Source organism: Arvicanthis niloticus, chromosome 16 (assembly GCF_011762505.2).
Source record: "Arvicanthis niloticus isolate mArvNil1 chromosome 16, mArvNil1.pat.X, whole genome shotgun sequence".
Lineage (NCBI taxonomy): Eukaryota > Metazoa > Chordata > Mammalia > Rodentia > Muridae > Arvicanthis > Arvicanthis niloticus.
The window spans coordinates 61,989,612-62,015,456 of record NC_047673.1 but is presented as its reverse complement, the minus strand read 5'-3'; the positions used below and the strand labels follow the sequence as shown (position 1 = coordinate 62,015,456).

The following is a 25,845-nucleotide window of genomic DNA, read 5'->3' as shown; positions in this document are numbered from 1 at the left end:
GCTTTTAACATTTTTTTCTTCCTTTTTTAAAAACATTATTAGATTTTTTTTTTAATTTACTTTTAGTATTGCCACTGTTGAGCTTTTAGGCTTGCATATTTGTATTATTTCTTTTGGGTTTTCTTTCCATCAACCTTTCGATCACACTTTTAATGAAGTATTTGAGTCTCTTGACTACTGAGTTATCTTTCTAAATTGTTTTTGAGACAATGTCTCACTATGTAGCCCTGGTTGGGCTGAAACACACCATGTAAATCAGGCTGGCCTCAGACTCACAAATCCCTCTGCCTCTGCCTCCCAAGTACTGAAACTAATGTCATGGAGTACCACTTCTGATTTATCTTCCTAATTTTTATTAATATGAGGACTTCCTTAGATATGTGTTCATATCACTCATGGGATGTGAACATTACAAATATCTTCTCCCACTCTATGACTTAACCTTTTATTCCCATAACAATTTCTTTTGGGTAAGAGACCTTGCTTCACACTTATTTTTATTGTTATTTATGTATAAGTGCACGCCTCTGTATGTGAGTGTGTCATGTTCTCAAGTGCTCCCTGAGAGCAGAGGAAGGTGTCAAATCTCCTGAATCCCCCTATGTCAGTGCTGGGATCAGAACTCAGGTCCTCTGGAAGATTAATAAGTGTTGTTAACCGCTAAGTCATCTCTCCAGCTCCAAAAGGAGCCTTTGATATTGTTGTCATGGGCGCTAAGCTGTAAGTTCTCAACTGGAAACAGGACGTATTGTAGAATTTCAACTATAATGTAAAGCAATGTATATCTACACTCTTAGCATAACACGTGGCATTTAGAAAAGCACATTAAATATTATGTTCTCCCTTCTGCCCTCCCTGCCCCCATCTAACCTATTTCCTGTTTCTGAGTTGTTTATAAGTAACGGGTAAAAAGTAAAGATGGCACATCGACTCTATTTTAAAATCCTACAAAGTGTGTGATTACTCGTCTGTAATAGAAAGTAAGAGTCTTATCAATCATTCTTTCCTTCCTTTTGGAAATCTTGTTACCATGACATAAAATGTGAGATGACTCATTGTAACATGACTCCTCCCACTTAATTTAAATCCCAGCTGGGGAGTAGAGACTATCAGAGTGCGTTCTGTTGAGTTTTACTGACTGGCAACCTGAAAGCGCTATGGCTGGTTTCTCAACATGCATCATCCTTACCTCCGTCCTCTGTCAGCTAACAGGTGAGTCTAACCATATCTTACCCTGCTCTCCTGACTTCCTCATCCTTTTAACTGATACCTGGACAGAGAAGAAAAGAAACGGCTCTTGGAACTAAGTCTCTTCTGATCACTCAGAGAAGGAGAGACTGAAAGGATGCAGGCTGGGTTTCAGGAGACCCGTGTTCTGATCCTGATCTGTTGTGAGCTAAGTGGAGAATGTGGACTCTTCCCTAGACTTCAGAGTCTCTCTGTCTTTTAGCTTTCCCTCCTTTTGAGAAAAAAATTAGGAGTAAAGTTATACACCTGTGTGTTGTTTATAGATAAATTTTAATTAAATGTCTCTGAATAGATTTAATAATTATGCATAAGAATGAGATTAATGGAAGGAACTATTTGAATTTATTCTCTTAACCGAAGCAACTCAATCTGCCTCCATTTAAAAAACTGATTTATTATAGATGCTCTGTTTCCTCCTATGAAGGACTGAGGAACATTATGACCCTGTTATAGGCTTGATAGTCATGAAAGACTTTACTATACTCAGTGTTCTCTCACACAGGAGGTAACAGCTATGTCTCTCTGTCTCTCTGTGTGTGTCTCTCTGTCTTTGTCTCTCTGTCTCTCTCCCCTCCCCCACCCCCTGTCGAGGACCTGTCATATCTGTATACACTACATCTACCTGAAATAACTTACTCCCAAACCACATAGCGTTTTCAGTCCTTTTGTCGCCATAGCAGACCATTCTGATTCAAACCTACAGCCTGATGCTCCTCCTTGAATGCATCGATGCATTCTTAGGAAGCACCTGGCCTGTGTAGCTTGTCCAAAACACAGTTTTGTTTCTAAAATTTCTCCCTGAACGGAAATGATGATCAGAATTAGAACTTAAGGGGGAGGTAGGGGAGGGGCATGCCAGGGTTTTGCAAAGCCCAGGTACTCACCTGAAGTATATGTAGCACAATGGGTCTATAACCTGAGTCCCCTGCTACTCTGTTTCTATAAGCTGTGGGCAGTCTGGTGTTATGTCTGCCATGGCTTAAAAGAATCAGAGACTGTCCTAGGACCTCCAGCAGGCAGAGCAGTGGAAGCAGTACAGACCCTGGATGAGAGTTTCTTAGTTTAACTTCATACCAGATTGCTGTGATCAAGCAACTTTGAACTTTGAACTTCGCTTTTATGTACATATCAGAAAATTAAAACTAATTTGCAGAATTACTTGGTGTTTAAAGTAAGATATCAAAGGCAAGTTAATTCAATAATAACTGCCTCTTAAACCCCTGATACCCTAAGGAACTTTTTGTACCATCTCTTTACAAATCTATAAGACATGGGTTTAAAGATAATGAAATGTAGGCTGAGAGAGCTCACACTTCATAGACAAGAGTACACAGTGATTACAAGGTAAAGGAGTTTCCAAAGTTGGTACTGCCTCCAGACCACCAAATGTTTGAACTATCGTGACACCGGACATCAGAAAGGTGTTCAGTTGAGGTACATTTGAACTGGGTCTTTCACAACAAGAACCAGATCTCTTTCTTCTCCAGGTACATGAGCCCAAGGTAGGGACTGGAAAATGCCTCAACAAACAGAAATCACTATTTTGAGGACATGACTGCACCTATGGGATGCCACTCTAGACAGTTTGACAGGAGCCACGGGATGGGTAGCTCTGGCAGCCTTGATGTTCTCATCAGGATAAGGGGCCCAGCAGTCTGTTCCTCTGAGTGTTTTATAATGACTGAGAAATGCAATGGTTTCAAGGAAAACGAGGGTGAGTCAGGGGATACAGGGGACCACTGCAAAAAGCCAGAAGCAGTGCAGAGAAGGGAGTGGAGAACAAACAAGAGGCACAGTGGTAACTGGCTTCAAAAAGAATGAGGCAGGCAACGGATGTGATGAATGTGAAGTAGGCAAGTTCTGCCTTGTGTCCCACCCCCTACCCCCCCATTACAATGCAGTCTTCAGGGGATGCTAGAAAAGGAGCCATTAGTCAAAGGACAACACATTATAAACCACTTGTTTTTCCTATGGGGGTAATACTTTTCACTTACAAACAAAAAGAAATGCATAAGTGATTCTACGTGTGGTTGAAGCCTCTCTGTAAGTGAGAAAGCCCCAAAGCCAGCTTTACACCTCCCCTTCAGCTCTGCAGAAAGTCTGAGATTTTGAGCCTCCAATTGTAGCAAGAGATACAAGGGAAGTCTTGACTTCAGCGTCTTGGTTCCTGGCCTCCCACATCAACCTAAGTCAATAGATGCCAATCTCCCTGTCAGGAAAATAGAATGAAATTAGACTAATTATTACCACCTGAAGATCCCACCCCATTCTGAGATGCTTTGTTCTCGATTTCCTTGAGAAGGGAAGCTTCAGGGTGCTGGTGCATTTGTAGACTTCTCCAGGACTGGGCTGGCAAGCAGTTGAGCCGCGGACCCTGAGTCCCCTCCCCTGTGTCTTCTTCCTGGGGTTCCATTCTGGATTTATAGCTGCTGTTTCTTTTGATTGTTTTGGGAGAATGTAATAAGAGGGAGATGTGACAAGATGAAAGGGAGCTGACAAGAGGGATGAGATGCAGTCTCATTCTGCTCTACAGTATGTCTCAGAGGTGATAATGTTCACACTAGAGACAAAGGCAGAGGCAGACAGATGGTCTCCTGGTTGAACATCGTTTGCCTCTACAGGTGGACTGCTGTGGTGCTTGAGGCTCTGGCTGACTAAGAAGTCATCCAGTCCTATTTTGGGAACTAGTTCTCTTACACATTGCAGATATGAAAGTGTTAGAACTGGAAGGCCTTCTCAAAGCATGCTCTCCCCTCAGCTCTGCCTCCCACCTTGCTGTCAGGTTGCTCTGCATTTGTCAAAGCATTTTCAGATCCACATTCACTCTTCAACTTCTCCAAATTCCTAGGACATGAAGGTGGTTTTCCTTCTATAATGTTTTAGAGAACTGAAACTCAAAATGGTAAATGAAAAAAAAAATCAAAACACAGGCCTCTGAGATGGAAGATCTCAGCACCCTTACTTCCCAAATTGAGGGTCAAACTGTGGCCTCCTGGGTATCTACCAGGAATTCTGCCACTGAGCTACACTGATGCCATTTTGGTGGCCTTGGAAAAGCCACTCAGCCCTAGTATCCTCATATATAAAATGGAAAGTATTAACTCTTATCTCCTGAGCTTATTCTGAAGATCAATAAAGATAAGCCCATCAGACTTGATTACAGACATCAGGTGTTCATTTCTGGAATTGTGATTGTGGAGGTGCCAGGGTGGATCCTGGGTCCTTTGACTCCCACTGAAGGCAGAGAGCCCTTTTTCATGCTGCAGCATCCTAGTAGGAAGAGAGCCCATCATATCCTACTGTGGGCAGAGCCATGCCATCACAGGGTAATCTGAGACCTAATACTTGTAGACTGGTCATTGGGCAATACACACACACACACACACACACACACACACACACGCACGCACACACACGGTCACCACTGAGCGAGGATATTTCTTTCTTGAAAAGTTAAGATGAAAATGAAGGCAGACTTACAGGATTCCAGAGGCATAGCTTTAAACAAGGTTTTGAGTGACATTTATTTCAGATAGAGAAGCTGAAGCACAAAAATAGCATGAAATTTAAAATTTAAAAAAAAAAAAAAAAGGTAAACTAAGGGCTGAAGAGATGCCTCAGGGGTTAAGCTGCTCTTCCAGAGGATCCAGGTTCAATTCTCAGCACCCACATGCCAGCTTACATCTGTCTATATCTCCAGTTCCAGAGGTTTTGATGCCTTCGCACAGACATATAGTCAGGCAAAACACCAATGAACATAAATAAAAATAAATTAAGAAAAAGATGAACCAAGGGGCTAACAAGATGGCTTAACAAGTAAGGGCACTTACCACCTAAGTCTGGCAACTTAATTTGAGCCCCAGAACCCACATAAACATGAAAGGGGAGATCTGACTCTATAGTTGTTTTCTGGATTTCATGTGCCCCCATCCCCCACAACACACATATCATGTGTTCATGTACACACACACACACACACACACACACACACGCACACGCACACGCACACGCACACGCACACACACACCAAGGATTAGGAAAGGAAAGAAGCCTGGATACTTGTCCAGTGGGTTTTGTATTTCTCTACACCCTTATATCATTATCTTGGCCTTAGAACTGAAGCCCCAGGCTTCTCTCAGATATGGCCATTCTAAGTCACGTGAAAACTCTAAGGAAATCCCTTAAGCTGAGTGCTGTCAGACTTAAACCACTTGGCTGCTGTGTAATAAGAGAGAGATGAAGTGGACACAGAGAAAGCAAACTACAGCCTTCCCTCCTAGCATGCAGGAATGTGGTATCTGAGGAAGGCTGGTGAGTCTCCAGAACCCAGATCTTCAGGAAGGTATTGACAGCCATACTCTACTTGTCTACCAACCATGCCCAGCCTGTAGCCTGTGGACCACATATTGCTCCAGAAAGCATGTGGCCCAGCACAAAATCGGAAACGTACTTAGAACATTATGTGATCTCTTTAGTAACTCTACTTTGCAGTTCTCAGGGGCCAATTTTCTGATGAGTATCATGGTGCTGTGTACAGGTTGGGCATGCTTGTGAGTCTAGACTCTAGAGCCTTTTGACTCCACAGGTCAGGCTTAGCCCTCCCACGGAATCCTTACAGCTTGCTGTTCCCCTTCTTGTAACACATGTAGTTGCTTAAGTGTCCATTTCTCACAACTTTATGAATGCAAAAATCATGACCATCTTGCCCAGGCCCTCAGTTATTAGAAAGAAAAAAAAAACCTAACATACAGCAGCTGACTAAGACAGATGCAGACACAGCCAACCTTTGGACTGAGCCCAGGGACCCCAGTGGAAGAGTTAGGGAAGAACTGAAGGAGCTGAAGGGGAATGCAACCCCATAGGAAGAACAACCATATTAACTAACCAGACCCCTCAGAGCTCCCAGGAATTAAACCACCAACCAAAGAGTATATATACATGGGCTGGTCCATGGCATCAATGGTAGGGGAGGTGCTTGGTCCTGTAGAGGCTCTTTGCCCCAACGAAGGGGAATGCTAGAAGGGAGAGGCAGGAGTGAATGGGTGGATGGAGGAGTGCCCTCTAAGAGGCAAAGGGGAAGGGGATGGGATGGGAGGTTTGCAGAGGGGAGACTGGGAATAGGGACATTTAACATGTAAATAAATAAAGTAATCAAAAGAATGCCTAGCGTAGCAAGTATGATCTAGTTAGATATGGACAAACTGTAGTCATACCTAGACGTGGTAAAGAGAACACAAAAAACCCAGTTTCAGTTCAGCTTAGAACATTATTTTTAAATGTCTCTGGTTTCTAGATCCCTTTTCCCAGCCAACTGGAATAATAAAACCAAACTGGTTAGAATTTTCCAGCCCTGCCCTTTGTTCATTGTTTAGGAAATGGCAGGAAGCTATTTTCTTCAGTTAACTTCCTTTTCCATCCTGAAGATAGATACACCTGAGGTAGAAAAATGATCTTGGGAGGTGGGGGCAGGAAGATGGAGAGTTTAAGGCCATGACACTGGAGAGGGCGGTTGAGGGAACTCCCGCTCTTGCAAAGGACTTGGGTTTCATTCCCAGGACCCACATGGTGACTCACAAACATATCTGTAACTCCAGTTCCAGGGGCTCCAATGCCCTCTTCTGACTTTGGCAGGCACCAGGCACACACAGGACGCACATACATACACTCAGGCAAAACACTCATATACATAAAATCAAATTTTTAAAAAATCTAAAAAAAAAAATTTTTTTTAATTAAAAAGAAGGAGCTCAAGGCCATCGTTGGTGGCTTAATTGTGTAGCAAGTGAAGCTCGTTTGTCCCACACAGGACCTTGCTTTCTAAAAAGGAAAGAGAAAGGAAGATGGGGAGAAAGGAGAGAGGAGGAGAAGTAAGCACTCTGCCCTATGTCTCCTCCACATGTTCATTCTAACAAGGTTCAGGGAATCTCAGCCATTGCTTCACACTTACTCCACACCGTTCCCATCTAGTGACAAACAAACCCACAGTCAGAGAAAACAAACCCACAGTCAGAGTGAATAGAGACTTTCCTCCTGGCTTACGTGCAAGCACACATGCTAACACACTGAAGCCTTATTGTCACAGCCCAGCCACATAACCACGTTGCTCTACCTTGGATGTGGTTTGTCCCGCCCATGAGTTTGATACTAGCATCTAGGTCCCCACTGTGGTGAAGCAGAGGTGACGAGACCTTCAACAGATGAGGCCTCACAAGGGTGTTAGGTGACAAGGGTACTATGCTAAGAAAGAATTACTACTGCCTCTTTGCAGTAAGTTAAGTGTGCTGAGAGCAGAGCCATTCTGCTCTCAACACACTTATAATGAAGCCATTCTGTTCTTAGCCTCTTCTTCAGGGGGCTGGTTTTCTTTCTGTTCCTCTGTCATCTTGTGACCCAACCAAGAGAGTCTTGATCACAGGCTTCATGCATGGTGTTGTACTTACTCAGAGTTTCCCAAATTGTAAATTAAGTAAACTTCCTTTCCTTATAAACTATTCGGCCTCACACACTTTGTTATTACTTCGGAAAAGGACTAATGTACACTATAAATATATTCCCCCAATACTAGTGTGAAAATTAAATTATTTGAAGGTCTAAAAACTGGACCCGGATGGGGCACTAGTGATACCCAATCATTACCTGACTTCAAAATATTTACCCTTTCTATCTCTGTTGTTGAAATGAAAAAGATTAGCCCATCAATTGGTTAAAAAAAAAATCAGAATAAATTAGATTTTTATCTGTAACTTTTACTGGTAGTATTTTTACATATCTTGAGCTAACTGAAGTAAAGGCAGTTTAAAACCTCGTGGCCTTCTATTATGGAAGTAGGGAGCATCTTGAAATCTCAGATTATTTAACTAGATCATTTGAAAATATTGGAGGTGAGCTGGAGAGGTGGCTCAGTGGTTAAGAGCACTGACTGCTCTTCCAGTGGTCCTGAGTTCAATTCCCAGCAACCACATGGTGGCTCACAACCATCTGTAGTGGGATCCGATGTCCTCTTCTGGTGTGTCTGAAGAAAGCAATGGTGTACTCATATACATTAAATAAATAAATAATTTTTTTTTTTTAAAAAAAAGAAAATATTGGAGGAATCTAAAGTATATGTGCACTGGCTGATAAATTGTAAGGAAAATGTTTGAAAATAGAAATGTGTTCCAGGAAGAGAAGCAAGTACTTTTGAATATAATCATAGCAAAAAGTCTGTAGATCCCCCAGACCTGTAATTAAAAGAGTAAGTAGGTCTTAATCTATACGATGTGGGCATAAAAATTCTTCTTACAACTTTAACAGCTAAAGAAAGTCATAGTGAATGCTTAAAATTGCTGGCCCAAATTAAAGGGACTTTGTTAGCCCCAGATTTTGTTCCTTAAACTTTTACAGACAACCACCCAGTCACCATCACTGGAAAGACTTAGCTTCTTCTGGAAGTTCCACCAAGAGTTCACTCTTTCATGTGAAGTCATATAACCCGTGAAAATTGCTTCAGAGTCATGCTCTATGGGGTGAGCTAACTGTGGTGAAACAAAAACAAGAATTTCTTATGAAATGAAAACCATACTGTAATCTCTAACATGCGGAGTTAGCACCACAAGTAATGCTCCCTAGCATGCAGAGTGAGCATCACAGCAGTGCTCCCCTGTGGGGCAGTGGACTGTGCTAGGAAACTTGGTAAGGTTGATTTAAGTTCAGAGACCCCAACACCCATCTGAGAATGTATTTCCTTACTACTTACTAAGATGCCTGGCCTTGAATACATGACCACACTCCCTACTAAGACTGTGATCAGTGGTCACATAGATCAGAACAGAGTTCTCCATGCTAATGAGGTATCTAGAGGCCCTGGGTTTAGCCAATCAGCTTCCCTTCCCGGACATTCCTTCCTGCAAAAGGTATTGAATCTCTGATCCACCCTAAGGAAGTGGTATATACCCATTTTCCATGATGAACAGTCAATAAACGGTATAGGTAAGCATAGACCCTCTCTCTCATCAAGAACCACCGTAGAGAGCATGAGGAAAGACGTCGTCTACAGAGCCCCACTGTTTAAGTCTCCTGCAGAAAGCCTCTCCACGCTCCCAGACAACTGATGCTAAGCTAAAGACAATCGCTGAGGAGCTAAGCCAGAGCCTCCCACACACTACTCCTCCCCCGACCCTGGGCAGGCCCCCTTCCTTCCTGACTCCATGCAGTTTCCAGTGGCGACTGGATGCCTGAGAGCTTCAGAACCCCAGCTTCAGCCTCAGCCTGACTTGTTTCTCATCTGTGCTGAAGTCCACACCCGAGGCTATATTCTCGCACCGCCCCCCATTGGTGCCTCAGCGCTTCTGCAAATCCAGCACAGGGTAAATGCAGTCTAGCCTTTCATGACCTTCTGACCAGCAGAATTCACAAACCCCACCCTCCGGTGGAACACGGAACCACATACCCAGAGCATGCAGGGTGAGCACCACAGAAGTGCTCCCCTAGTATTCAGAGTGAGCATCACAGCAGTGCTCCCCAATAGTCAGACTCACCCTTTTCCTCTTTTCTACACGAACATGTTAGAATGGAGGTAAATGAAAACTTACAGGGATGACCCTGAATCCACGAATGCATCATAAACTAGGAAGAGTACTCACCCCAAAACATGTCAGCTATTGCTGTTACTATAAACATTCTGTTTTCCTCCCATTACCCTGATTCATAGTTGTGAACCACTGGCCCCAGGTTGGGCAGCCTAGCCCATCAACTTCAGGCAGAGCTGACTCTGGAGCAATTATGCAGTCCTAAGAGACTCAGATAGAAACTTCCTTAATTGTCCCCACAGAGGAACCTGTCAAAAGTGGAGCTTGGCTTTCAAATTTACCAAAGAGCTTAGGGTGGGGTCTCTGACCCTGTAGATTCTAATCTCGATGTTTTTGTGTGAGTGGGGTTCTGCTTGTATTGAACTGAGAGATCTCTCAGAATCTTCCAAGGTCCTAACGGACATAGTCATTTGTGGCAAGAGCTGACATTATGGTTTCTGTGTCTGCAGTCACAGCAGCTTCTGGAACTCTGAAGGAGGTGGCCGGTGCCCTTGATGGATCTGTGACATTCGCTCTGAATATCACTGAAATAAAGGTTGACTCTGTTATATGGACGTTCAAGACTCTCTTTGTTGCCATGGTAAATAAAGACAATGTCGTAATATCACAAAGTAGAAACAAAGAAAGAATAGTCTTTCCTGACGGACACTCCATGAAACTCAGCCAGTTGAAGAAGAATGACTCCGGAGCCTACCGTGCAGAGATTCACAGTTCATCACTTCAGTCTCCCTTCACCCAGGAGTATGTGTTGCATGTCTATGGTAAGCAGGCTCGGCTCTAATAGTAGGTGACTGGCATATGGATGTAGTGAACATGCTGATACTGGAGAGATTCAAGTCAAGGTTGGGTAATCACACAGCAAGGATCACGGAGCAGAGGACGCCCAAATGGATGACATATAACTGACCCATAAGGTCTCTGCTTACTTTGAGATTCCATAAATAGCTGTGCAGTGTAAGCCATGAGCAACCTAAGAAGTGACTATCAGCCAGGCAGTGGTGGCATGCCCCTTTAACCCCAGAACTCAGGAGGCAGAGGCAGGCAGGTCTCTAAATCCCAGGACAACCAGAGCTACACTGAGAAACCCTGTCTCAAAAACAACAGCAACCAAGTGGCTATCACAGAGATAAAAGTAAAGAATTGGCTACTTCCTAGGTGCATGCCGTTAGCCAAGTTGCTTTCTTTAAGTCTTAGGTTCCATCTATGGAAGACGATAATGATGCCTATGTTAGGAAGATTATTAGAAACAAATTTATTACATGCCTTCCCCTATAGACTGTAAACAATTGAAAAATAGACACAAAAATCAGAAAGAAAGTAAGATCCAGGTACTTGGGTTCTGCCTGTAGTTGTAGCTACTCTGGGGGTTTGGGCAGGAGAACTGCTTGGACTCGGATTTAGAAGCTATCCTGGGCAACAGAAAGAGAAAGGCGATAAAAGCTAGCCTGGGCAACAGAAAGAGAAAGGTGAAGACAGAGGGAAAGAGGAAGCAAATACCGCTCAGGGAACTTACACTTACAAAACAGTCACTCAGCTTCTGTCTTGTGCACTGACCTACAGTATTAGAGAAACTAGGAGACGGAACCCAAGATTGGCTTGCTGGAGGTAGGCAATGCACGTTAACCCAGGCTTATGTTCCATAGAGACAATGCAGAAGCAAACAGAAATCTGCAGGTAATCTGCAGACAGTCCAGCTGGGGGGAGGATGAAAAGGAAAAGGTATTCTAACAAAAATGTTTAATGGACCAAGCTCTCGGGCAGATAATTAATGCCACACTCCCATCTCACCAATAAACCATTTGCTGATCCTCCAAGCATAAAGGATGGGAACAAAATGAGAGGGAGAAGTGTTACTCCAACATTATTCTATCCTGGAGAAGAGGAAGGAAAGTCTGTTCAGGAAAATCTGGGGACAAGTGATAAGCCTCTGGATAAAGACAGATACCATCTAAAATGCAAGTAAGCACAGTGCTTGCCCTGAAACTAGACTTAGTGGATGCCGGTTCATTTTTGTTGCATGGTTGTTTCTATTGTTATAGCTGGTCTTATTCTTGCTGTGTAGAAAAGATCCAAGCAGACTTTCCTGCATAATAGTAAAATAATCTGCAAGGGTGGGGGGAGCGCATGCCTTTATTCCTAGAACTGTGGGAGACAAAGACACACACACACACCTGTCTTGAAAACAAACAAAACAAAAACAAACAAACAAGCAAAAGAATAAGGCATTTCTACTCTGATGTGTTGCTTCCTTGGCCTTCTTGGACTCCCCAGGGAGATTCAGGTCCTAGCTCTGGAAGGTTAACTCCGAGAACAGAGTTTAGGACTAACTTCCATGCTTTGTTGTTCCTTCTCTTTTACAGAGTATCTGCCAAGACCCAAGGTCACCATGGATCGGCAAAGCAGTAAGAACGGCACCTGCATAATCAACCTGACATGTTTCTTGGAACAGGAAGGAGAGAATGTGACGTACAGCTGGAAAGCCGTGGGGCAGGCGGTCAGTGAGTTTCACGACAGTGCCAACCTCCCCATCTCCTGGAGACTGGGAGAGACAGACAAGACCTTAATCTGCATGGCCAGGAATCCAGTTAGCAACAGTTCCTCAACCCCCATCCTTGTCCAGAAGCTCTGTGAAGGTGACAGTCTCTTTGGAAACAGGCTGTGTCAACAAAAGGCCTCTGGGAAACCACCAGGGTGGGAGGAAACTGGAAGTTAGATCCTTTTCCCAGTTAACTCCACATGCACAACCACCCTCCTCATGCTTCTACTCATCTTCTCTTTAAGATGCTGCCACGGACCTAAGTTTACCCAGGGGCATCCTGTACACCCTGGGCATCTCAGTAGTGCTCATCTTGTTTGGTGTCTCGCTGGTGGTTATTTTTCATATTAACTGGGCACAGAAAAGAAAAGGTAAAGAATATATTTTTTGTCTTCATACATTTTCTCCCTTTTATCCTTCAAGCAATACATTACATCTGTGTACAAGATTTAGTGTTAATTTAGTGTTAAAGATATAAAGATAAGAGGGTATGGTCTCTTCTCTGAAGAAGTGCAGAGTCAATGGCTGGAGAGGTAGCTCATTCAATAAAGTGCTTGACATTCAAGTGTAAGGGCCTGAGTTCAAATCCCAGAACTCAAATTAAAAAAAAAAAATCCAGGTGTGTCAGCGTGTGTTTGTAATCCCAGCACTAGGGAGGCGAAAACAGGTGGATCCCTGGAGCTTACCGGCCAGCTATCCTAGCCTAACTAGTTAGTTCAAGCCAGTGAGAGACCCTGTCTTATAAAACAAGTAGACTATACCTGAGGAACAACACCCAAGATTAGCCTCTGGCCTTCTCACACACATACATGCACTCATGTGCACACACACACACACCTATCCACACATGAATATGAACACATACACATACATGTACACATACACAAAGAGAAGAGCACCGTCAGCTCTATGCCTTAGCTCCAAACTAGAGAGGGTACTTCTTGCCTTCTCTCCTGAGGATAGGGTCCTATCCTAGTGCCCACTTCTGTCCTTTCCTCAGAAGGACATATAGACGTGGCCTTTCTGATGACACAGATACTACCTACATTGCTGAGTCCCATTCTGCTCCTGCTTGGCAGACAATGGTCTCCCAGCCCTTTCTATCCTCGTCCCTGTCAGTGCCCCAACCAGCCTGTCTTCTCTACTCAATCAGCACCAAGACCCCTCTGTCTCTTTACCTCAGGCTAGACATATTCTTCTTGGATATACCTTTCTCTGACTCTCTACAGTGTGTCCCACAGGAAGTTCCAAAGCCCTCGTTTGTTTCTTCCCTCCCCACTGGTACTATCCACGCCGAAGTCAAGGGTGGGCCATGGAGGAAAGTTGAAGAGACAGTCAAGTATGAACGCAGACTTTTCGATGGATCATCTTTCTCTGTCAGAGACATTGTGGAGACATTCCTGACCTCCTCCGCTTCCCACTTCGGCTACCTAGATCCTGGGATTGGGACGTGACATGACACAATGACTAACTCATCCTGATTTATCAAGGACTTTCTCCATTTTTCCACTGAAAGCTCTCTGTCCTCGAAAGCACTGCCATTTCAGAATGAGTAGGATCATCCAGGGCCAGGGGACATGGTGAGTGGTAAGAAAGGCGGCCTTTGATTCTCTCAACCTGGTTTCAGGCTTTGAGGAAGACAAGAAGAGAGTTGACAGCCACCAGGAAATGCCCAACTCCTGCCCTCACCTGGAGGACAACACAGACTATGACATGATCCTTTACGCAGAAGTGAGTCCTTTTCCATTTTTTTTTCTGTGACCAGTTCCACCCCACTAAGACTATCCCTGCTTCACTTCAGACTTCTCCCTATAAGCTTGGATAGCATGAAAAGAGGAAGGGGATTAAGATGTACAGTCCTAAGCCTTCAGTCAACCCTGCCTCCCCAACACCTTAATTCTTTTCTATGCAGAAGTGGGCGACCTTTAGAACACCTGACTCTGACCCAAACCTGTAACACCTACGCAAGCAGTTACATGAGTCATCTTTCTCTTTCCACAGTTTATGATGTCAGTCTTTAATCCCTCATAGGAGGTGGGAAGTGACAGGTGGGCCTGCTATGTAGCCTAATCAATTTCTAAAGTCGAAGCTATCACTATGTCACCTACTTCCTTTTCTCTTGTTCAGGACCTGCTCTGCACGGTCAGGATCAGACTTAAACTAACTCAGGATGTTTATCTCTAATCATAAGTTCTTGTCCTCAGTGATGCCTCATCTTCAGTTAACTGGGCATCCTTACTCTTTCTCCAGGAGCCCTTGAACTATTAGTTAGAGTCAGTTTGCAACACTAGCACTATAATTTTCACTTCAGGCTTTAGCCACCTTAGGAGACTCACAGTTCATGAGACGGATCACGACGTATTTTGAAATTCATTGAAATGTAATACAGAAAATAATGCAGTAGGGAAAACTGAATAAATATATGAATAAAAAGCAATGGCACTCTTTAAAAGTGATGAATATGCATCATTATAGGAGAAATGAAACAAGAGAACTTCTACTGCCCACACCTATTCCAGAACCTTCTTTTTCTTCTCTCCACCTTCTCTTTCCTATACTTGGCCTTCTCCGGGTTGTCTCCCTGGTCTTGTTTGTCTACATGACTGTTTTGTGTTTATTTATAGAAAAGGAGACCAGAAGAAGATGCACCAAACACATTTTATTCCACTGTGCAGATTCCCAAAGTGGTAAGAAGCTTTCCAGCTGAGTCTCATCTTACTTGCCAGTCCCTTTCCCCAGAGCATGCTCAGTCAGACTCATATTTCTTGGACTAAGGGATTCTCAGGGGATTAAAACAGACCCTGCCGGCTCCTCATGTCTGCTTTCAGCTGGAGAGTTCTTACTCCCTGCCTGTGATGCCAGACATGTGGAGGCCGTTTAGCTTTGATCTAGTCTTCTGGATAGTTTTTCTTAACTTTGTTTGAAGCTACCCAAAAATATAGGAAATAGATGAAAACAGAGTAGGGAAAGGGTTCTAGATTGGAAGGATAAAGATCAGAAAGGTTCTGTCTAATGTCATGGATGAGGAGAAGAGCTTTTAGTTTGTGCTATGCTCCAGAGGAAACGGGTCAGGGATGGCGACTCCTGTTGTAGCAACTCCTGTTGCTCCTCAGTGGCTGGTAACTGCGGGAGGAAGATCTGCTTGCTCTGGCTATATTACATCTGCTTTGCAGCCTCCCTCTTAAACCGCAGATGTGGAAAGATGTATGGCCTATCCCTCCACAGCTTGTGCTTTGCAAGAACAATGCCTTCTTCTCTGTTTTCCTTTCCTCCCCAAAACAATCAAAAAGAGAATGAGGCAGGAGTGTATTTCCTTAGTGGCAGAAACACTCGTGGATTAACTCTAAGACTGCATGGCTCGCTAAGGATGGAGAAAGATAAATATATTTCACTTAGAGAATAATCTCTCTAAGCTAAAAGTAAACAAGACTTTGCATGGAGGAGCTATGGGTTGGGTACCTTTAGAAAGAGTGTCTGGGATGAATGGTTATCACAGGTGACAGGACGGGATTTTAGGGTCCTAATTAGAGTTTAATAATAAATGTGTCTGTGCAGTATAAGGCTGTTAGCCTGTTTGCTGGGACAGTTCCTCAGCTAGCCCATCAGATTCAACCCAACTTCCCCGCCACCACACCTCTCCAAGTGGCTCCCGCGCGCTTTGCTCTACCTCCCTGATCTGTTCTCTCCTGCTTCCATCCCTCTGCCTCTCCCTTCCTCTCCCTCTACCCCAACTCCAGCCTCCAGCTGTTTATTCCTCAAGTTCTTGTATCCATGCAAAAAAGAAAAAAAAAGCTATTAGCATAATGGAAGAGATTCCTCCCCCACAGCAGCTTGCTTTTCTTCCAGGCAGGTGAGGAAGCAGCAAACATTTACATACCCTGCCAGCCTGGCACCACTCTGCAGAGCAATTAACAGTTGAGGATGCAGGAGCACACCTTCATAGCCAGTTGATACCATGTGTGTGGGGTGGGTTATCCCAATACGGTCTTCTGTGAAAGATCCAGAACTCAGCCCATGTTCAGTGTCCTTCTTTATGTGTGCCTGCAGGTGAAGAGTACCAGCCCCCTGCTTGCAATGCCACACACTCCAAGGCCATTAAGCTTTGAAAATGTTATCTAGACAGCATCACTTCATCTTCTCACTCCAGAAAAAAAGCTGCAAAAAAAAAAAAAAAAAAAAAAAAAAACCATCTCACCATTCTGAGCAGAAAGGAAAACTTCCGTCAAAGACTGAATGTGAATGTCTCCCCGCCAGACCCATGTATCTGCATACAGATGGTGAAGGTCTGGCTCAGGGGTTTCAGGAAACAGTGACTCTTGGGGATGGGATACAGCCCATTCAGACATTCTGACAAAGAATCTGGCTATGCCCATCCTGTCTCCAGTAATTATGAGTGACGCTGTGTTCATAGGTAGTAGACTAGTTTGTTTGATGAAGAAACTTCAAGACAGCACAGCATCTAGGTTGTGGCACAGCTATGTTCACTGTTTTTTATTCACATTTACAGTAACTCTATTGTATGTAAATATTTAGTCTCAATCATTCAGTTCCCAGATACAAGACACGTAAACTCTTATATTTATAATATAAATATAATATAAATAATATAGTGCCTTTAAGGCACTAAAGGTGAGCAGATATCTACCCTCTAAGCTATTTTGCCTACTTCCCTATCAATAACCCTGAGATAAAATTTGCCATGTTCTATCTAGTCTGCTCTTACTCCAATTGGCCCAGCCCTCATGGCCATATTTTCATGATTCGCTTACCCAGTGGTATCTTCTCCTCTCTCTGCCTTCTCTCTCTTTCCTCCTCATGATCCTCCTGCCTCAGATCCCAAGCCTAAGAACCAAAACCTCACCTACCTCTCTTCTACCCAGCTATAGGCTGCCAGCATCTTTATTCAACCAATAGTTTTAAATTAAAGAGCAAGGAAACATGGCATCACTTTGTGTAGATGAGCATTCTCTAGTCCCCGAGGGCAACCAGACCTTGGGGACCAGTAATAAGTATTACAATACATAGCAACAGACCAAACCTCACAGACCTCAAAACAAAGAAAATAAACAGGAGGATGTGAAAAGCATGCAGTTTGATGGGTAGCATGAAAGGTTTTCAAATGGGTTTTTCAGCTGAGACTGTAATGAGACATGAGCTCCTTTAAAGAGTAACCCCAGACTGTGCCCTAGGACAACAGAAAAGGGGCACTGAGAACGAGACCCTGTCTATCAAAAACTTCAAGGTATAAACTGAAGAACCCTCTTCAAAAAGCTTTCATTTACAAAGAATGCCTGAACATAGAGTGTCCCACATTGTCACATCAGACTGGAGAAGGGTTTCTCTGGATTTTCACAGTTCTCAGAGGCTGCTGGAGCCCTGGCCCAAACAGGTATGGCTCTATCCTGGAATGGCAGCAGAACTCAGCAATGTCCAGCTTTACACACATGCAGAACATAAAATCTGGGGAGCCACTGGGGCTTGCACTAAGGTTCCAGGGGAGGAAAACCAGGCAATGTGTATCGAGGTTGGGCTTTCTGAGTGGACCTGACCTGGAAGCTTGCATGAAACTGTGAAGGCAAAGCCTAACGAACAATTTAGACTCCAGGATGCTGGAGCTGCCAGGAACATGAAGCATCTACTGAGAAGAATTTCAAGCACCGAAAAAACACTCAAGAAAGAGGCCATGTGTGGTTTAAGTTGCAAGGTCATGGAAACAGGCCTCCTCAAATCCACTGGAACATACATGATGATACCATGTACCCAGGATGCCAGATACAGAACTTCAAGGTTTATATCTCTCTGCTGGGTTTTGACATATCTTTGGCTCTTTCTTTGCCATGCCCCATCCCTCCCTTTTGGAATGTGAATGTTTTCTTTGCCATTGTACATTGGAAGTATGTGAGTTTTCTATTTTATAAGAGCTCACAGCTAAGACTTTGCCTTACAACTCATAAAAGACATTGGACATTGAACTATTATGTCTAGGAACTCTTGAAGTTAGATGGAATGCATTTTGCATTGTGTGATGACTGTGAACCTATTGAGCCAAGACCTGTGAGCCAAGATGGGAATGTTATGAGTTGAGTCTAAAAGATGCTCCATGTACAGTCTTGTGTGTTTGAACACTTGGTGTTCAGTTTGAACAATTGATGTTATTGAAGGGTGCTGTAGACCCTATAGAAGATAGAACCCGCCTAGAGACGCTGAGTCTCCAGGAGGGAGGCCTTGAAGGTGATATTCACTTCTGGCTCCAGGCTCACCTCATGCAGAGTCCTGTCCACCATGTTATCAAGAAGCAGACATTGCAAACTTCTTCCAACATAGACCATGCTCCTGAAGCCACCATGGTCTCTGATGACGATGGAATATAATCTCTAGAACTCAAAATTGAAATCAGCCCCTTCCCTGTAAGTTGTCTCTGCCGGCATTTTTGGCACAGTGGTAACTTCCTTCCAGAATAAGCTACTCTTAGCATCTTTGGACTCTGAGGTTCATTGTCCAATAGCTGAGAACTCTCCTCAAACCCAGTGTATTCCTTTCTGCCAATGTGACTAAATCTGTCAGTTAGTCCAGAGAAAAAGACTGGGAGATGCTTTGATACATAAGTACATATTAATTAAGGCCTCGGGACAGGATCTTAAGTCCTATTCTATCCCAGAACTTGAGATCAGGACTACCAGAAGACTGCTTGCCAGGACAGACAGATGTGTCCAGCACAAACAGGTTCAATTGTTCCAAATAAATGTATTAATTTATTAATGAAACCACCAGCTATGAGCCAGATGCTGTGTTACACTTGTATGGATTATTCCAATACACCCACTCTTGCTTGATATCTCATGAACCACTTTATAGGGTGCCACAGAAATACTGACTATGGAGTCCCAGAAGGGTATGTAGGTACCAGTGGCCAAAATGCACAAGGACAGGAAATCCAACTAAACATCTATGTTTGGCTGGCACCATCTGAGGTCATTTAAAGCATACGCTGAAGGACAAGGACCTCTCGCCTCAACTTCATTTATACCTACATGCTCCAAGGGAAATGTATAAGCCCTGAGCCTATAGAGGAGTCCATCTTTATCAATAGAGAAATAGCCTGCATACAAATTTTGGATCTAGTCTAAGGCCTAGAATCAGAGATAGAGTCTGGGGTTTGATGGCTTGAAAACCTTTACAGTTGTTTTTGTTGTTGTTGTTGTTTTGGTTTTTTGTTTTGTTTTGTTTTTTCCAACAAGTCTTTATTGAGAACTTCTGCTAGGTTAGTCTTCTATGTAAAACAAACATATACCCTCCCCCATAAAGTTTATTTTCTTTTTTAGTGTAATGGAAGAGACATGGGGACATGTAGAGTAGGTGCGTGCGTGTGTGTGTGTGTGTGTGTGTGTGTGTGTGTGCATTTGATGTGCTCCCAGAACAAGAACTGCATGTCTTCATGAGAACACTGAAAGGGAGCTGGGTTTCTAAGGCTGAGGAATATGAAATCAAGTAGACAAATCCATGTTTAAAAGAGAAGGAGCCAAGATGATGTCTTGAGCTGACTGGAGGGGAGGTAAAAGCTAAAAATAGTCTGTATCCCCCCAACACGTAGCAACTCTGTCAGAACCACAAAGGGCTGTGCTAGGCTCTGCCCAGAGCTGCATAGGCATCTGTCTAAGACACAGATGTAAATGCTACTAAATCCTGTATATTAATTACTGTGTTTATTACTTTAATTGTATGAAGAAATAAAATATAATTTAAATAAAATCAGTACATATTAAGAAAGGGTTTCCCAAAATTTCTCTCAAAGGTGAGAGGTAGGGCACAGAACAGCACCTGAAGAGAACTATTTACAATGTGGCCAGAAGAAGCTGGGGCTTCAAATTTGTTCAGGTAATAATAGTAGTTGTCCATGTCCCCTGTATTGATTGTTTTTAAGGCATTGCAGAATTCACATACAGAAAATATGTATCGGGGCCAGAGACTTGGCTCAGTGGTTAAGAGCACTGACTGCTCTTCCAGAGGTCCTGAGTTCAATTCCCAGCAACCACATGATGGCTCACAACCATCTGTCATGGGATCCGATGCCCTCTTCTGGTGTGTCTGAAGACAGCTACAGTCTACTCATAGACATAAATAAATAATTATTAAAAGAAAGAAAGGAAGGAAGGAAAGAAGGGAGGGAGGGAAGAAAGGAGGGGGAGAGAGAAAAAGAAAGAGAGAGAGAGAGAGAGAGAGAGAGAGAGAGAGAGAGAGAGAAAAAGAAAGAAAGAAAGAAAGGAAGGAAGGAAGGAAGGAAGGAAGGAAATGTGTTGTGTTGCTATTTGCAGTAGACACATTCTGGAAACTGCCTAAAAGTGAGGTGAAAATGAGGGTTACATAGCGCAGGCTTTAAGAACACAGGGCAGAGTGTGAGGGAGGCAGCTCAGTGGTTAAAAGTACTGACTAGTTTTCCAAAGGACTCAGGCTTAATCCCCAGCACTGACAAGGTGGCTCACAGCCATCTGTAACTCCAGTTCCAGGGCATCTGGTTTCCATGGGCACCAGGCATGTGCACAATACGTAGACATACGTGCTGATAAAACATCTATAATCATAAAATAATGTAATTAAACTAAATTTTTAAATACAGGTTCTATACCCAGGTGTGGGGGAATCTATGCCTATAATCCCAGCATTTGAAAGGCTAGCCACAAATTTGAGGCCAGCATAGACTATAGAGGAAGGCCCTGTCAATATTATTATTTATTGTTGTCATGCATTTACTTTTTGTGAAAAGTAAAATATTTAATTTGTGGTGGAACGTGCTTATAATCTTAGCACCCAGGAGGCAGAAAGAGAGAGACTATGCATTTGAGGTTCATCTAGACTATACAAGACCTTATCTCAAGAAAGAAAGAAAGAAAGAAAGAAAGAAAGAAAGAAAGAAAGAAAGAAAGAAAGAAAGAAAGGAAGGAAGGAAGGAAGGAAGGAAAGGACAGGTCTTACATTTCCACAAAGCTAGAAAATGTTATGGCAGCACAAGTGGGAAAGGTGACACGTAGAACTGAATGCTGATGAGTCCATGAGTACTGCTACCCTGAAAGACACACCTTGCATGAAACCCTGGGTTCCAGCCCAAGCTCAGTATGAACTGAGTGTCGTGGTGTGTGGTTGTAATGGCTGCACTCCGGTGGTGTTGGCAAGACGGTCAGAAACTCAGAATCCTGTGTTAACAAGCTCCAGGTGAGCCTGAGATAAGTGAGGCACTGTTCCTAAATAACTGGATAATAACTAGGGAAAAGAGGAGGAGGGAGAGAAGCCGGTTCTCTTCTTGGTCCTTCAGTTAATATAAAGCATATTTAAAATAAATCTATGTGTATAAAAAAGTGAAAGAAAATACATCAAAAATATTAAGACTGGTTGCTGGGAAGAGTGGAAGTTTGTCTTGTTACAGGTTTGTTTTGTGTGTGGGGTGTGTGTGTGTGTGTGTGTGTGTGTGTTCATTTTCCAAATGCTTTCAGTTCAAGAAAATGATCATTGTATAGAAGAATGGAAGATGTTTTAAATAGATTTTTAGATGGGAACAAAAGAGCTGGTGTCTGCTAAGAAAAGGTGAAGGGGAAATCTGAAACCCACCTGCTAAAACTGTGGTTTCAGAAGGTGGAAAATGCCCCCCTATGGGAGAATAGAGGAAGACCCTCCCACAGTGATCACAGGAAAAGATTAATTTCTGTCAGAGCCTGTGGCTTGAATCTGTGGTAGGTTATGGGCAGGTAAAGAGAGCCTGGGCTTTGACTCCAACACTTTCCAATCTCCTCTTTTCAGGGAACTAACTCCCATGGTAAATAATTAGGATTGTCATCCACCCCTCATCTCCACTACCACCCCCTTATTAAATGAGAGCTAGAATCTATGAACTCAATATTAGCTGCAAAAGAAGGTTCCTTCCTCTTGAGCTCAACTTGTAGGCAAAGGAAACCACCAGCATGTCAATGTGAAAAGTCACACCACCTCACAGGCCCACCACATACAGCCCTCCAACCTCTGTGGTGGAGGACTTGTGAAATGTGAGAAATGAATTCTCAAATATAAAAACCTAATTAAGGGAAAGAAGAGGAGAACAGCAGTGTATGTATCAATTCAGGAAGGTGCTTGCTCGTGCACACACACACACACACACACACACACACACGGTTTTTATCTGTCCAACAGCACTACTGAGTCTAACTAATGCCAGGCACTGTTCAAAATACAGGGCACAGAAAAGAGGTCTGTGCATTCAGGGTGCTTATACTAGAATGAGAGAAGTCAACGTGGACACTAACCCTTCAAATTACATGCAGTAGTCATCACTGCTAAGAATGAGAGGCATATGGTACTGTAGTCACCTACAACAGGGGGCTTTCCTAGGGCAAAAGAATAGTCAGAGGCTCTCTAATTCATTAAAGATTGATGTGGTCCATCACAACATCCAGCCCTTCTGTGAACTGCCGGAGCAGGTGAAGGGGAGGCCAGTGCTGCAGAACCAACACTGCAGGATCTTCGTGACACAAGGCAACAACAGGATAGCCAAGAGTCCCAGTAGGGATCCAGTATTGATAGCATGGCAGAAACCAAAGCCCTTGAACCAGTCCAGTGACCTGTTGTAATGAACATTTGCAAATAAAGCTGTTGGGGCAAAAGAGTATATACTGTGTGACACACCATGACACACCACAGCTTCCATGGCGAGATGTGTTTTTTAATATTTATTTATTTGTGTATATATCTATTGTTTTATCTTGGGGGAGGTTACAAGGGCAGAGGATGAATAAAGAAGAATAGGGAGGTGAGTGAGTTTGGGGTTCATGATGTGAAATTCACAAAGAACCAATAATAAGGTTTTTTTTTAAGTTTCCTCATGATAATTATCACAATAAAACTTAAGGCACAACTACACTGGCACTCCTTAAATACCTATGACTTCTTCCATAAGAATGGATTCTATTGACTGAGAAACAAGGCTGAGGAGTCTGAAGGATTTCGGTGAAGCTTGGCCCTACAAAATAGCAAAGCGTGTCAGGTTATAAACAATATCCACTCAAGCCTTCTGTGTGGGAAACAGGTGTAAATCCCTTCCTTCGAAGAGAAAAGCCTGTGTATATAGCATTCTGGTTTCTCTAGTGCTTATCTGTCCGCACACGGACCTCATGGCCTTCTGCAGCTTATGTGCACACAGGAGGCGGGGCTAGGGAGGAAACTAGAACATGAAAAAAACCAACCTTGCTTTCTCACATCTCACTCTGATAATAGCCAGTTTAGTCCTGGGAGCTCTAACTCATACACAAAAGGAAAAGATGAGTGACTTCCACAGGTTACCAGCAATGGCCAACTCCCACGAGGCCCCCCTTATTACAGGTTCTACCACTTGGTAATTCACTTACACTATAAAACAAGCCTCTAGAACATGCACCTATGAAAGGCAAACCACATCCAAACTACTGGGAAGTTCTTAGGCTCAGCAAAACCTAAATAATAATTGATTAATAAATAATTTAGCTGTCGTAGTAAGATGTACCTGTAAACTCAGCTATACAGCAAGAGGGCCACTAAGTCCAAGAGTTCAAGACTAGCCTTGAACTCTTATGTTATGCTTCTCATAACAAGACCCTAACTCATGAAAAGAGAAGGAGGAGGAAGAGGAGGAAAAAGATTGTTTTGACCATGAGTTGAGGGATGAGTAGGGTCACTCCCATTTCTACCCTGAATCTAAGCTATGGAGAAACAGCAATCTACATTTGATCTGAGTTCAGAGCATATACAACCTTCTGGAGAGCCTTCCCTTAGCCTTGAACGTTATTTGCTACAGTCTGTGTCCCTTAAAACTCACATGTTGAAATTCTGACTTCCAGCATAATGATGTCAGGAGAGGTCTTTAAGAAGTAAGTAGGTCTTAAGTGTTTTCATGAGTGAAATTTTTGCTCTTATCAAAGGAGTTGAGAGTGCCAGTTTGTCTTTTTTTCACCATGTGATAATACAGCAGCCATGCTCCACCTATAAAAGAGAGATCAGAAAGCACACTTTCCAACATCTTTCTCAGAGATCCCAGTTACCGAGCTATGAGCAATAATTTTCTGAATATAAAGTGTTTAGTATACAGTATTTTTTGGTATACTAGCTGCTTTAGCTTGGGTTTTATTGCTGTGAAAGAACACCACAACCAAGACATCATGTAATTGGGGTTAGCTTACAGTTTCAGAGGTTCAGTCTATTATCACCATGGGAGAAGGCATAACAGCATGCAAGCAGACATGATGCTGGAGGAGCCAAGAGTTCTACAGTTTGATCTGAAGCAGTCAAAAGGAGACTTGCTTCTCTGCACTTCTCCACACTGGGTGGAGCTTAAGCACTAGGAACAGCTCGCAAAACCCACCTACACAGTGACACACTTTCTCCAACAAGGCCACGCCTACTCCAACAAGGCCACATCTCCCAATAGTGACACTCCCTGGGCTAAGTATATTTAAAGCACCGCAGTAGCAAAAATAGACTATATATTGTCAAGTCCTCAAAAACTATCCCACTATTCAATCTCGTCACCTGCTTCAAGATGGCATGGAACATAGATAGTGAGAGACCTTGGACCCATTGTACAGCCAAGTAAGACTGACTGGTAGCACTATATGGACAACCATAATGGTGAAAGAGGCATTTTTTAGGTCCAAAGGTGATAGCTTGTGAAGAATTGTTATGTCTAGGAAAAGCACATTCATATCTAAATTGTATTTTCCAGCAAGAACATGCCCCTTCCATGATTAAAGCTGAGAGAACAGTGTGATCGACAGCCACCACAGGAATAGCTTGTCAACTCAGAAAATGTCATTTAGTTCATGTCCCACTCAACAAACCAAACTGCCAGAAACCTTTTGTTTTAACTCAGAGTTGCAATGTCAACGCAGGATCTCAGTTCGTGCCACCGTTTCCTTATGTTTAACTAGATCCAAGTTCAAAATCTTCTGAGTTAGAGTCTGTTTAGGTAAAAGCCATTTAGCCATTTCAGCCTAAATGGTCTTCTAACTAATTTTTTAAACAGTACAGTTATTATGAATAAAAGCAAAGGTCTATTTAAATGTGATAATTAAAGTTGCCCTCCAAAAACTGGCATTTAAAGTGAATCTGGGCCATTTAAATTCAATCATCACTCAGTAACACAAATTAATGATGTAGATGTATTATAATTAATGATTTATTAATTTATGTTTCAAACTATTTCATTTTTCTTAAATGAATAAGATTCCTTTTCTGAGCACTTTAAAAATAAGCAGATTATTTTTAGACATAAGCGCTGTATCCATTTCTTGGGAATTTTGAGCAATGAAATGGGTTTTAACGCCCCAGTCAGAGTCAATGTCCCTCTGTCACTCACACCAGGAAAGAATGGCAGCCACAGGACTCCTCTTGCAGAATCCTTCACTTCTAAGTCTCCAGGGTGCCAGCTTGTATTCTTCTGGTCTAAAGTCAAGCTCAGATCAAGTCAATCTCCAAAACTCC

The 25,845-nt window shown here is 43.0% G+C and overlaps 1 protein-coding gene across 6 annotated transcripts; it reads left to right on the top strand.

The window, feature by feature from the left end:
- The first annotated feature begins 1,096 nt into the window (after window positions 1-1,096).
- On the top strand, window positions 1,097-20,588 carry Slamf7 (SLAM family member 7). 6 transcript variants are annotated; one of them, XM_076914479.1, is made up of 7 exons: window positions 1,097-1,212; window positions 10,265-10,576; window positions 12,176-12,313; window positions 12,597-12,722; window positions 13,979-14,082; window positions 14,976-15,038; window positions 17,541-20,588. In XM_076914479.1, the coding sequence occupies exons 1-7, from the start codon at window positions 1,158-1,160 to the stop codon at window positions 17,922-17,924; spliced, it is 1,182 nt and encodes a 393-aa protein (XP_076770594.1). In that variant the 5' UTR covers window positions 1,097-1,157; the 3' UTR covers window positions 17,925-20,588. The 6 variants fall into 6 exon arrangements, with proteins under 6 accessions (XP_076770594.1, XP_076770593.1, XP_034376446.1 ...); XM_076914478.1 differs by having other exon boundaries at window positions 12,176-12,448; XM_034520555.2 differs by having other exon boundaries at window positions 12,176-12,448; window positions 16,399-17,683.
- The last annotated feature ends 5,257 nt before the right edge of the window (window positions 20,589-25,845 follow it).

Bases quoted from the DNA above. Each gene is read 5' to 3' on its own strand.
- Slamf7 (XM_076914478.1), top strand. From the start codon at position 1,158: ATGGCTGGTTTCTCAACATGCATCATCCTTACCTCCGTCCTCTGTCAG. The intron at 10,577-12,175 runs GTAAGCAGGCTC...TCTCTTTTACAG, and splicing joins GTATGTGTTGCATGTCTATG to AGTATCTGCCAAGACCCAAG. The intron at 12,723-13,978 runs GTAAAGAATATA...ACCTGGTTTCAG, and splicing joins CTGGGCACAGAAAAGAAAAG to GCTTTGAGGAAGACAAGAAG.